This window comes from Morone saxatilis, unplaced genomic scaffold (genome assembly GCF_004916995.1).
Source record: "Morone saxatilis isolate NCDOM2014 unplaced genomic scaffold, NCSU_SB_2.0 Contig22, whole genome shotgun sequence".
NCBI classification, from domain to species: Eukaryota; Metazoa; Chordata; class Actinopteri; family Moronidae; genus Morone; species Morone saxatilis.
Window position 1 is genome coordinate 3,468,474 of NW_023339785.1, and position 14,018 is coordinate 3,482,491.

A 14,018-nucleotide genomic window follows, 5' to 3' on the forward strand; every position below is an offset into this window, starting at 1 on the left:
CACTGTTGCCCTCTTGCCCTGTCAGTCAATACTCCCGCCATCTGCCACAGCAAAGCCACACTACTCTAAAACTAAAGCTCACACACACACACACACACACATACATACACACAGTGAGGTTAGGAGGCAGTGTGATGGATACAGGCTTGGCTTATCCCCGCGCCGCATCCTGTGGGTATTCTGTGTCCTCCTTGCTTGAGCCAGAGCAGAAGGCTGTGTGAAGGCTCACCGTGCTTTATGCTTGTACAAGATAAATGACTGGTGTTGTAATCAATGACCACTTGAAGCACAATGCTAGCACCTATCCAATTACTGCTAAGTCATACAGCAGTAGCCATTGTAAATGTCCTGTCTTCCCAAACACCACATCTATCATGGGCAGCAGCTGAAGGTCTCAAAGAGCTTTTCGTCTAAAATGAGATATCTGTCATTTGGAAAATAAAAACTGTTTAGTACTAGCTGGGCAACTGCTGGCTAGTTTGCCTTTTTCTTCCTGGTCCTGTCAGGAGGAGGTTTTAGCCAATACAAGTACTTGAACGCCATTACTGATGACCATTGATTTTGGACTGAAGCTACTGAAAACCAGTTTTTATTCTTTAAATTTGACCACAGTTTTTCAGATTTCTTTCTGATTTATCCTTGTCAGGGTTTAAAAAGCCTGAAATTAAACCTTAATGCCAAAGTTCCCCAGACAGCCAGTGTGAGGAAAATTACTTTAGGTGGGATTGATGATGGCAGTTACTTTCAAAGCGACCCAATACCTGTTACGATTCATAACTTTTCTAATCTGTAACCTATAAATTTAGAGCTGGTTAAGTTTAGGCAACTAAAGCTACTCGGTTAAGGTTTAAGAAAGATTGTGGTTATAGCTGACTGTTGGTAGGAAACGGGATACAAACTGTAGGCTCTGGTGTCACAGTCAGAACATCCTTCTGAACTACGTCACTCTACGTCCACCTTTGGTTTTGAGAAAGAACAGCCATTATTTGCACGGGCACAACTAACAGCATAGTTCATTTCAAGCTTCAGCAACCTATTACTGTAACTTTTCTAGTGTTGAGTTTCTGGACAATGTGGGGATAAATCATAATCAAATGCCAATATCTGTTCTATTTATTGGTCTGACTGCCGGAAGGAAACAAGGGCAGACACCTGCTTGAAGATGACTTCTGTGGTGGCAGTGATGCTGACTGCAAGCTCTGCATGCAACAGTGAATTACTTTTGCCTTAACTCGCCACCTCTGAGGGGAAGTGATTGGGGAAAAAATCCAATTTTGTTATCTCGCCAGCCTTCAGAAAACACAGGGAATGAGGCCTTAACTAGTAAATACAGAGATGTGTGTCTGGGGTTGCAACAGAACGGACTGCTTCAGTTCTGAGAAACAGTGAGGAAAGGCTGGGGTTTTATTGCAGGATGAATAAGGGAAGGGAGAGTTTGAAAAGATGTTCACATAAACTGTCAACCAGACAAATCTACCTTTAATCAGCAGGCATTCACAGTAAGTCGTGCCTCACCTTGACTAGAGGTCTGACTGGCCGTAGGTGCAGGCTTCTGTTGCTATAGCGATGTCCATGGACTCTATCTTTGTGTGCGTCGATACCTGCGGGCACGTTGGGAGGAGTCAGCAGCAGCTTCTTCAGCTAATGAGGAAGAGGGTGGGAGAAATCAGTTAGGCTGCAGTTTGCAAATCAACATCCATAAATGTTAGTACAGTGGTAGCATATGTGTTTAATATATAATGACAATCTCATAGTACTAATTTAAAGCAAGAGTCATCAACACACTTTTCACTGATCATCATTATTGTCCGTCTCATCATTAACAACCGCCTCATCCTCTCCCCCCTCATCATCATCATCATCATCATCACTGACAACACCAGCAGCCAACATGTCAATGAAAGATGGACAGAATTCAATTCAAGATGGCCACCAAACAAACCCCATGGGCCTTCAGCAACAACATTCTTCTACCTAGATATCATTCGGATCCTAAAACAGCAGGTTACAAAAATGTCATGTGGGTCCATGGCAACCTGTTTCTCCTGCTAGAGTACTAAGATAGTCTTGATGTTATGTTGTTGTAAATTGTGTATATGACAGGATTGGAGGCTCTTAAAGGTACACCTGTAGTAAAATATTACAATTTTTTACACATTTTATTTAGAATACCAGCTTTATAGTGAGATAAAAGCGTCCTTCAGCCTTTCATCCAATTTCTAATCTATATTCTGTCAGCTGTTAACGCCCTGCAGATGGATGTTTGTACAAGGTAATAATGTGCAGAAGAGGCCATGAGGTTATGATACTGTACATTTATCACATCCCTAAAGCTGACAGCTACATGGCACATTCACGTTTTCCCATTAAAGAGCTGGATTCTGCCACTTCTTTCTCAATAATAACACAATATGGCCTCTGCTCCTCTTCCTTCATCCCAACAGTCTGGACTTTCCATCAGTCCCTCTATATGGTTCTGGTTTCTTTCTCATCCCTCCTTTGTCTCCTTTTGTACCAACACCCCTTCTCCCATCCCATCCTCTCCATCTCCCTCTCCACCAGCTATCCCTATCCTCTGTTCTGTTCTTGTCCCTTCTTTCAGCTCCTTTTCTATGTCCCCCTCTTGCTTGCTATGACCTCCCCATTTCTCATCTTCATCCTTCTATCTTTGACCTTTGACAACCATCTAAACCTTTATGTACTTTTATATCAACTCTCTACTCTTCCTCCTCTCCATCCAACCCCCTTAATGTTGTCTTTTACTTCTCACTCCCTCCTCCCCATCCCTCCTTCTTCCCATACTCCTCTTTCCTTTAGATCAAACAGGAAGACACACTTAAGATACAGAGAGGAAACAGAACCAATCCACCCTGGGTATACCTTTCAAATAGAAATTAACACAGCCGCTCCTCATTCCCCACTATCCTTTCATTCCTTTTCTTTTTCATCTGTCTATTCATCCATTCATTCCAGTGCCTAGTTTCATGACAGGGCTATCAGCTGATATAAATCAGCTTAGGGAGAAAATCCCCCACTAAGCTGTGCAGCGTTTGCTCCAGGAGAAGACGATGTAGAAAATACAGATGTGATAGGAATGAGGATTGGAGCAGTAGGATTTACCACTGCATGATTTACAGGAAAGGGCCCGGCACGCAGAGGACAGACCCTCAGGCAGCCATATTGGAGGTCCTCATTCACTTGGGAAACAGTGACTGTGGTCACCTGATTGTGTCTGTAGACAAATCCATCCCTGCTGGGAATGAATACAATAATTGGATTTAACTGAATTGAATATAATTTGGCCATTGCAATAAAAGGGAGGGAAAAGGTTAGTTCGAAATGATAAGTTAATTCTGTGTTTGGAAAAGTAAGAGTTGCAGAGGGGGAGAAGTTACAGTATACTGGGTGTCCTTGTAAGTACAAGTTCCCTTTGTTTTCATAGGTGCCTGACAATTCATCCAACGCTTGAGTGTGTAGGAACTCCCGGCTGAATCATCGGACGAGAAACTCTCTTGTGTGTACTAATGTAATACGGATGCAAATCATATCCTATGGCCTCTTCTATCTACCAGGGTGCATTTCAACATTAAACATTCAATCACCAGGCTTTAATTTCTGTTGTGTATGTTGTTTATAGTGAGTGGACACTAGCTAGTAGGAACTAAGTTATCAGCATATTGCATAATTAGCACGTTAGCCTGCTGGCTAGTTATATAGTTGACCATTTTACATTGAATGAAATAAAAGCATTATGTGTTCAGATTATCATTTTTGAAAACATTTTACCTCATCAAAATATTTACTTAAAATTAACTTGTAAAATTACTGACATAAAACTACAAAACTCATGTTTCAAGTTGATGTTTATCTAGCTCCTTGTTATATATTTAGCCATTAGCTTTGAAATTTATCATATCATCCACTGGACCTAACTGATGGCGCCATAACATCTATCAAGCCTGCTGACCCAGCTGTAGTTCAACTTTATATGGGGAACTATATATCTGAGAAAGGCTCTTAATACTACTTTATGGGCTTTTTAGGTTGGCATAGGAAAGCAATGTGAAACATTATAGAGAGAAAGGTCATTATAGATCAAACTGATGAGGCTTAAACCATAAAAAAAAATGCTTCTCTGAAGCAAATACAACAGATAATTGTTTATAATGCTGGTTGTTTGCCATTAAGCTACCGATCATTATCTAGGGGTCATAGTTAACCCATGTTCTATTTACACTATCACTGTATATCACTGTAATGAGTACAGCATTACCACCCAACAGAGCTGGCTGTAACCACAGAATACTATCTGGGTCAGATGACTGACAGGACCAATGCCTGCATCACTAATGGGGCCACCACAGCGCTTTGTGGGCGAGCCAACTTGGCTCAGAGTGTGCGATGATGCTCCTCTGAGACTCCCATTGAGGAAAGTGAAGAGGAGACTGAAGGTTTGTGTCTGTGTGAAACATTGAAAACCTTCCGGCAGCATTCGGGCCCCTCAAATACTCTACTCCGCTCTACTCTACTCTGGACGCCTTCCAGAGCTCCACTGGCAGCATCAATGGAGGCCTTGTTCAGTGGTGGGACACACACACAAACACACACACACACACACACACAGACACTAGAAAAAGCGGAGGTGCAATTGCAATCACACGTGAATAGAGTGACATACACACGGTGGAAAAAAAACTGAGGGAGCAAATACACAACAACATGGAATAATAAGTATAAATAATAAATGCAAACAAACACACATGATGCCTGTTTACAACAGGTAGCAGCACATGAACACACCCAAAATAAGGTGCACCTCAAACATACTGTACATGTAAGCAGGAAGAGACAGAAGAAAACCACGTATCTCCACTTTCAGATATGTTTAAGGCTTAAATGTTGCTCTCTTTGACAACATAGCTGGCTCATAAAAATATTTTAAAACCATCTGAAATACCTTTAAAAATACCACTTAGATATGCAATCGCTTTTCCTCTTAGTTCAGAAATAGTTCATATTTGGACATACAACGCTGTTGAATGGTTTAGCTTATAGCTCTCATAAATTATATTTCAGATGTCTAATTATGCCTCATCAAAATACACTTGCAATGTGACCATTCTCAATGGCAATCCAGCCGGCAATTATAATTTAATGTAATAAAAACAATAATCCAAGATACAGATGGAAGACAAATTAGAGGAAAACCCTGAATAAAGGGCTAGAGGATGTAATACATATGCTTCTATACAGGCCTTACTGAATGGTATGAAAGCTATGTGATCCTTGTATATATCCTTATGTCTTTTGGCCTTTACAGTTACCGACTCTCAACCCAACTGAACACCTTTGGGAGATTTTGGAGCAGCATGTTAGACATGGAGAATATGACAAGGAGCACTGAAACTGTGGAGACCATTTCCAAATACATTTTCAGTTGTCTGATTTAAATCCCGCAATTGATTTATTGTTGATGTATCTGCGACAAGTAAGCCTAAAGTTATTTTTTCATTATGTTGTATAGGCCGCCAAAATCTACACATCAATATGAGCCTATAAATATGTTAATTACATTGCATACAAATCAATAGACAAGAATATAATTGGATTTAATTAGAGTTATGACTAGTTAATGTTTAATTAAATGTTTGATGGCTCATAAATAAATTGTGGATATCTTTTAATGTGAATCCAATCAAGCTGATAAAATTTCAAACAGACTGTTGAGTGTGTATTGCCCTTGAGAACACACACACACACACACACACACTCTGCAGTATCACTTCTCACCAGTAGAGGGCAGCACTACACTCAGGTCTGAACACATGAGTGACAGCAGTCATGTGACAGTAAACTACTCAACTGATGGAAATAGGGCAGGGAGAACACGCAAACACACACACACACACATCTGGCAGCTTCAGTCGAGTAAACAGCATAATGTTATTACACCAGGCTTTTCTGTGTGAGTGGATGTGAATGTCAGGTTGCTATTTTTGCCACTGATAGTTTACACAATGGAAACAGAGCGAGGATGCAGGATAATATAATTTATATACAGTAAAGTGAAATATTCTGCTTCCTGTTGGGGGTGCTGGAGTTGGTTGTGGAACTAGGCTGCTAGAGCCTCAGAGTTTGAGACACTGCATTTCTGACAAGTGAATCATTCTAAAGAAATCCTTCAGTCTTATGAGTCATGATGTAACTTTTACAAATTAGTCAGTTTATAGGAATGAAGCTGAATTATTTTTGTTTTGATGGATTTTTCTTCTTGGGCAAAATACCAGAGTAGAAAACATTATTAACCAGGCAGAAGGAGAAAACCACTGGGTGATGGAGGAGCTCGGATATAAATATAGGTAGGCCTACTTGTACTGTAGCAATGTAAACAGCCATTTAAACTGTGGAAGGTTTGCTATTACTACAGTTAAGTGGCTATTACAGGTGGCTAGTAATGGTGGTAGTAGTGTTGTTGTTAAGAGACAGTGAAGATGGAGTGTTCGTTCCATCACAAACAGAACTCGACTACTGAACGTATGACAAAGTGTAGGCTGTCAAGGCAACATTTCCTCATCGAAATTCTCAAATTAAAAATTCTGAAAATGATATTCCTGCTGTCAGCTGTGGGACTATTTTTGGTAGATTCTATTATTAGATAACACCCAGCACTGTTCACCAGTGTTCCTCACATGTAACTGATATTAGGCATCTCATAACTTCAGACACAGAAAACTGAATCCCCCAAAGCCATAGAAGGCTTAACTTGTCTTGCTAGTCACAAACTTGCTGCCTGAAGGCGATACCAAGATAATACCCAAGGGAAATTAGTACAAACATTGCAGTGGCAAGAACAGAGATAGAAGTAGAGGTAGAAACTGTAGTAGCAGCCTAGCATCAGCAGTAGTAGTAGTAGTAGTAGTAGTAGTAGTAGTAGTAGTAGTAGTAGTAGCCTCCTATGTGGTTGCGTGACAGAAAAAGGAACCTGTGTGTATTTGAGGAAACTTTTGGAAAAGTGTGTTATCTTGCCAGCTGTCAGAGGAATGAAGCAAGAGAGTGTTGTGTGTCTGGGGATGGCAAAGACTTTTTCAGCTCTACTGTTACAGTCATTGAGGAAAACAAGCTGGAATGGCATGTGCTGCTGCTGCAGGATAAATAATGAGCAGCGATAGAATGCAGAGCACAAACACGTAAGCTGAGTTCATGTTAATAGTTTAAATGTTTAGGTTTAAGATTGCGTTACGTAGCCTTTTTTAGCCTTTAAGATTAATTTGTGCCATTAAGGTTTAAAGCAAATTCAACAATCATCTGTCCCTAAACGTCACATCATCATTCCCCGATCTCTGCTCTGTGTCGATCTGCTTCATGTTCTTTCCCAGTCTCTTCCACCTTTTAATGATGCTTAAAGAAACTGATATTTCTCATACTGATGATATGTGACATGAAGTTGTGATATATGATATAAAGTTGTGTTGTTTGCACCCTTAGTCATTGTAGTCATATCATAAAGTTCCCAGACCAAGACACCAAACTGACAGATGATGTAAGCATGATGGAGGACACTGCAGTTAATCAGGTTTGTCTCAGTTTATATCAGTAACTACCCAACAGAGCATACCACTTCTCATTTGACCTTCACTGTTTCTTAGATGGAGGTGGAAACTGAGAAAACTGGCAGGCGTAACTGATTAACTAGCCTATACTCATTCTTATTTTGACAGAAGTTGACTGATAACCAAGGAGTCTTCAAGGTGAAACAAGGGCAGGGCAGTCATGCGTGGGGCGACAGTGTTTTGCAACACAACAGCGAAGACGATGGCATCTGGTGGCTTGACCTCACGGTATCACTGACTTGTTGTTTTGGACTAAACAATACCTCCATGGAATTTAACAGAAACAAAACCAGTTCTGTCTCGCTGTGTCCTGTTTGTGTTACTATGCCAGCATAGTATTAGCCTCACACTAATGGTTATTGCTGTGAGGCTTGGCATTTTTTTGGCTTTCTGGACTGCCAAACTATCCTTATTCCTGTACTGAACCATCTAAGGTCATTACAGTCATCATCATTTCCACCAATTTGGAAGGAATGTCCCTTCCTCTGGTCATTTGTTTCTCAGATGCCAGATCCTGTAATGCTACCAGTGGTAGTATAGTCTTAAATAAACATAAAGGTAAAATATGATCCCAGCTCCTTAAAGTCAAAAAATAGTCAACCTCAGGGTGGCACTAAATGAAAGTCACTGCTTACTTTGCAAGACTGCATAGTTCATGAGATAACGTAGGCATGTGAGAATCTTACCAGGCTTCAAGCTATGTGCTTGTGTCCGAACCACAGTGGTTCGGAACAATCAGCATCCTCTGAGGAAGTACTAGCAGTGTGAAGCAGTGAGGAGCGACTGTTTACTCGAAAACAACAGCGACGGCTGCTAAAGATGCTGCTAGTATCAGTTATTTCAGAACTGGAGACTTTTTCTGAAGGTTGTCCTCAACAGGGTTACTGGTTCGTTGATCTGATTGGTTGAAGTTGGCCTGTGGTAGTAATAGTCTTAGTAGTCATTAATAAAAGCAGTTCTTTTAGCTTTTTTTTCCCTTTTCACTACTTGTAATTCATTAATCATCAGACCGTTTTCTGCAAGCTTTAAGAGGTGGCCCTGTTGAGTCCTGTTTACTTCCTTTAACCTAAAGTGCTTGCTTAATACCCAACCTTTCATTATAGAGCTTAACAAACCTCCTCTGACTTCACTGACAGTCTTGTTTTATAGTACGACTCGGTGTGTAGATGCAAATGGGAGGCAGTGCAGCTCAGTGAATATTTACGCTGTAGGTATTCAGCCATCCGCCATGACTCATGGTCGGCAAACAATAGCATCTTTGTAGACTGCCGCTAAATCAGAGTGCACAACAAAACTCTGTAAGCAGCCCCATTTGCTGTGAAATTTAAGTCAAATTAAGGAAGCGGGGTGGATTCATCTTGACAAGTGCAATAAGGCCGCATTACAGCGGTAATCATAAGTCGTTTATTGCGGTGAAATAGCTTCCTGCTTCAATTAAGCTCCAGGCCGAGCGCAGGCCTGCATTCCTCTGACAGCAGAGGGAACCGGGGGGGAAGTAGGGCACAACACTCCCTGTAAAGAGATACAGCAATTTGTTGTTCCTGTATGATGAGATGGAGGTTTAATGTTTTTTGGGGTGATGCGGTTCAGGTGCGGGCAGGGGCTGATAACAGGGGGGGGCGACAGAGTGAAGAGAGAAAAACAAGGTTTTTTCCTAGAAGTCGGGTTCAGGGAATGATGGAGGGGCCTAGGGAGAGAGAGGCATCCAGCAGCACTGTGTGAAAAGAGAGAGGGGGGGAGGAATGGGGTTGAAAACAAGCAAACACATAAACTGGAGCACGTGCTAAAAGACCACACATAAAAGTCTTTTAACTACTTTTATCCCTGAACCTAAACTTAATCCATCTAGTCTATCGCAATTTGGGTCTTGTTTTTTCATTTCAGCCATCTTTTCTATTTTTTTGTACTCACTAAAGTAATTGCTGAGAGCTGTGAATATGAGAACATCACCACAACATTGCTATTGTTATTCTATTTGTTTGATTTTAACTTAAAAAATACGCATAACCATTAGATAGTTCAACATTTTTATACAGTACTGACTTAACTGAAAGCTAATTATAATTCTATTCGTTGCCCAATCCACATTTCATTCATATACAAACTCCTTGATGAAGTATCTGCAACATGTCCTAATCCTTTATCTTGCTTTTTACTTTTTGACACACGGTCCTTAGAAATACAGAAATATAACACACAGACTCTCTCTCACACACACACACAGGACCGCACTGGATGAAAGGACACTGTGTGCCTGAGCGCCCCTCTGTTTTCCTGGAGTTAAAGGCAGACTTTGAACCTTGCGGGCCAACAAGGGGAACATCAAGGTTAGCAAACGCGACACAGATTAAGATACTGGGGAGAAAGAGAGAGTAGAGCATGGGAAAGGAGAGTCACAGTGTGGCGGGTGTGAGATGGGGGAGCGGATGGTGTTTGAAGCACGTATGAAAGGCTCCACTTCAACAGGCGGCGTGTTTTGGGCTGCAAGAGACTTTTTCGTTGACAAAAAAAACCTAAGAGTATTTGAGATGAAGATAAAAGTTCTTAAACGGGGGTAAATGTTCAGATATGGGTTGCAAAAGTGAGGTCAGGGACCCTCAGGGCGGGTGGAAATGAGTGTTCTGATCAGAGGTCCCTCCACTTGATGTTCTCTCAATTACACTGTTCAACAGCAAAGGTAAAAGAAAGAAACTGTTCCGTCTACAGGAAGTATAAATGCGTTCTTACGAGAGATGGGTCCTCCGTCTCGGCCCCCAGGGACTGGCTGAAGTCCTCGACTGTGAGAGGAAGGCTGTCTTCTTCTTCCTCTTCCTGGTCAGGCTCCTCTCCCAGGGCGGGGAAGACGGAGAGCCCGCCCACCTCTGCATCCACCATGCCATCCAAACTGTCGGTCAGAGCGGCGAGCAGAGCCGCATTCTCCTCTTCTATCTGGAGGGAGTCGAACACAGTGAGAACATGGATGAGAATACAATGTGATTATAGAGTTTAAAGAGAAAACCATGTCACAACAAGCTCTGTTAAGTAGCTGTTGCAGAGAGATTGGAAGTTCGTTCTTGGAAGTTCGTTTAGCCCTGAGTCATTGAGATGGTTAGAAAATAACCATCCATAATGAAGTATATTAGTGTATATACCATAATGTACATACACTATGTATACTGCATTTATAGCTGGAAATTATTATCCTCAGCAGATAGAAAAAGTCTTTTGGAAGCTGTGTCATTGCTGAATCACTCCTTTAATCCCCCTCTCCTCTATCGTCTACCTCATTTACTCTAATCAGCTGTTATCTAAAGTCCTTTCTTTCTTCTTTTCTGTCTCATTTATTAACACGGTCAGGGATGAGGTAACTCTGACCTTTGGCTCTGTCTACCTCTCATATAATGTTGTAATCCAGTTTGACTCTCCACTGTTTGGGTTTGGTTTCCCATGATGCTGTACAGGATTTTTCAAAATTTTCAGGCATGAAAATGGTCAAATTTAAAAAGATAATCAGCATAAAATATTGTTTATCAGTAATTTTAGTCCAAAATTTGTTCTTTTCCCATCCTTCTATCCCTCCTGTTGCATCCACACAGGGGTTGTTTACTGTCTCGGAGCTGCCATCTTGCTGAGAGCAGAGTCTGGTGGAGAGGTGATAGCATGGCTAGCCTACGGGAAGCCACCAAGCTCCATTCATCTGTCTCTCCCTTTTATCATCCAGCTCTATCTGTTCCCGGCTGCCAAACTATTTATTATTAAATTCATTCTCTGTCTCTCAGGCTTGCTGCCTCTGTTTCTCTTTGCTGGGTGCTGCGGTTTAGAATTTGAAATTATCTACAGGATGTCAGAAACATAGATATCAGTAAGCATAATCAAAGCTAACTAGTTTACTCACTTTTCCACACAGTGTGTAGCACCAGAAAGCATGGGTTTGAATCTAACAATCTATATTTCATACTACAATGTCTAATTTGCATTTGTGTCTCGATCTGTCTCAGTGGATATATCATAATCTGAAAGGTTTTATCTGCTTTACTAGTATGTTTGGAAACTCAAAAGCACTCACGGATATTACCTGATTATATTAATTAGATTAGACGGATATTAATTAGATTTCCTGGATAATAATTGGATTCCAGTGAGAGGGACCAAAACAGAGACTGCAACAGAGAGCCAAAGAAAGTTACACAAATGACATATAGAAGTCAGCATAACGTATAATCATTTACTTGACAATAAAGATGAATATGCAGCATTATTATTATTATTAAAGTAATAACAAATAATTACCTAACCTTTGTCACTCTATCCATTTCTCTCTCTGCACTCACCAAGGTTAAATGAAGCCCTCCACACACAAATACCGATCAATTCCGCCCAACATGGGATTAAATTCCGATACGCTACTGCAAATAAGTGCCGTATTGATGGACAGCAGAGAGACAGAGACACTGGGGGCTTCATCCGTCTGCTTATCACTCTATTCATTACTTTGTGTTTATAACCGAACGCCGTCCGACCGTCTGCTCATGCTCTGCTGTATTAGTCTGATCAATACAGTATTGGCTAAAATATAATATGCCGGGGCAGGGGTTGGGGTTGGGGTGGTGGGTGGCAGCAGCGCTATGGAAAGCTCTATGAAAGTGATACAGGAGGTGGTATGAGAAGGTAAAACTATATATTCAATCTAGAAAATATGTCTTCAATTAGTTATGATGAGAGTGAGTAAAATTAACAGAAAGTTCAAGATGATGATAAGCTGGAAAATAAGAAGAGAAAGCAGTTCGAAAGGTATATTATATGGGTGAGAGACACCAAGGAAGCAAGTCATATAAAGTAAAATGGAAAAAGATAAATGGAGTGAGAATGAAAAGACAGACAATAACAGATAAGTAAAATAGTATATGAGAAAGGAAAATGGGGTGAGAATGAAAAGACAGACTATAACAGATAAGTAAAATAGTATGAGAAAAGAAAACGGGGAAACAAACAGAAGTTTCCTCGTCTTCTCTCTTGTTCTTTCTCAAAGATTTTCTCGTCAGCACCAATATCTCTTACTGTTAATGCAGTACTTGGAGTCTATCCTAAGATGCCAACTGTGTCATAAAGTGTTGTGTCAACAGCAGGAAGAGAAACAGTCACTCAGGCGTCCGCTAATGGGGATCGAAATAAGAATAAAACCCTAAAGAGACACAGACTCAGAGAGTACAGACAGAGACAGTCTGTGTTTACTTCACCTACATTCCCATCATGTCTTGCCCGTCTTCATTGAACCAATACTCTGGATGCATCGCGGCCTAAGAGCAATTTCCACCAGCAGCGTTGCATTACATAGCCGATGATCTGGGCCTAAATGCTACTTTATCCCTTTGTTGCTATCTTTTTATTCTCAAGATGCACTCAATTTAGCCTCTGTAATGGGACCACAAGACATCGCTGGGGCTGAAAACCTATAGACAATCAATGATCCAAGGTTGGCTTTCATATAGAGAAAAACAAGAAGGGTATTCCCTGAATTCATCCAGCAAGGGCACCTGATACTGGAGCCTCAGGGCTTTCATTGGTCCTGTAGAAGCAGCAGGCTGATCCCAACTGATGGACTGCTTCCACCATCACATTACACACAGTGTAACGGGGAATTACTTTGTTGGCAGTGGCCTCTGAGACATGCTGCATGTCTAAATTTCAGAGTTTAAATATTCCAAACTTTCACAGGCTGTTTGAGTCGACTCGTAGGATTGATGAGGCCAAGATTCATTAAAGGTCTGGGCAGTTGGGAGTGTGCTATACAAGTAATAAAATGATCAAATCAAAATAACATTTAATTTACATTGTAATATAACAGCCCTGGTCACAAAAATGAACTATACCATAGATTTATTTTCTTTGTTGGCAAGGACATTCAAAACAAGAAGCAAAAGATAAAAATAATGATACAACAGATTCAGGCTAATCATCCACTGGTTTCTAGTTAGACTGCTCAAAAAGGCCTGACCATAGTTTCTTTTAAATGAGGAGTTCTGCTGCATGATTCTGGCCTTTTTGTGAAATGAGCAAAGCATAAGGTGTTAAGCTTTGCTCATTTCACAAAAAATATTCTGCAGTGACTGTGGTGGTAAAATGGTAAATATGGGGAATTTGCCCTCACAACTCTTAATGAAACTCTTCATAGGGCAGTTACTTCCTCTGAACACCGAACAGACGTTCTGACCTCACATCTACCCTGCATTTCTTGCCAAATCTGTTTAAGATCCAATGGACAAACACTTCCAAGAAGCAGACAAGATTTCTGTGATTTCTATTATTAAGAACTAAAAAGTTTACACAATGCCAGCCACCCCCATCTCATCCATTAACCTTAACCCAAGCTGAAGAACAGAAATCCCTAGGCACCCCTGTGGGGCAGTGCTGTATTACTGACTAACACTG

At 40.9% G+C, this 14,018-nt stretch overlaps 1 protein-coding gene across 1 annotated transcript in view; it reads right to left on the reverse strand.

The window, feature by feature from the left end:
• ppargc1b (peroxisome proliferator-activated receptor gamma, coactivator 1 beta) overlaps positions 1 to 14,018 on the reverse strand; it is an 85,410-nt gene that overhangs the window by 15,658 nt on the left and 55,734 nt on the right. The window contains exons 3-4 of the mRNA XM_035669753.1: positions 10,338 to 10,538; positions 1,516 to 1,641 (exon numbers count right to left, since the gene is read on the reverse strand). Coding sequence (XP_035525646.1) covers positions 1,516 to 1,641; positions 10,338 to 10,538 — 327 coding nt within the window. The remainder of the gene's footprint in view (positions 1 to 1,515; positions 1,642 to 10,337; positions 10,539 to 14,018) is intronic.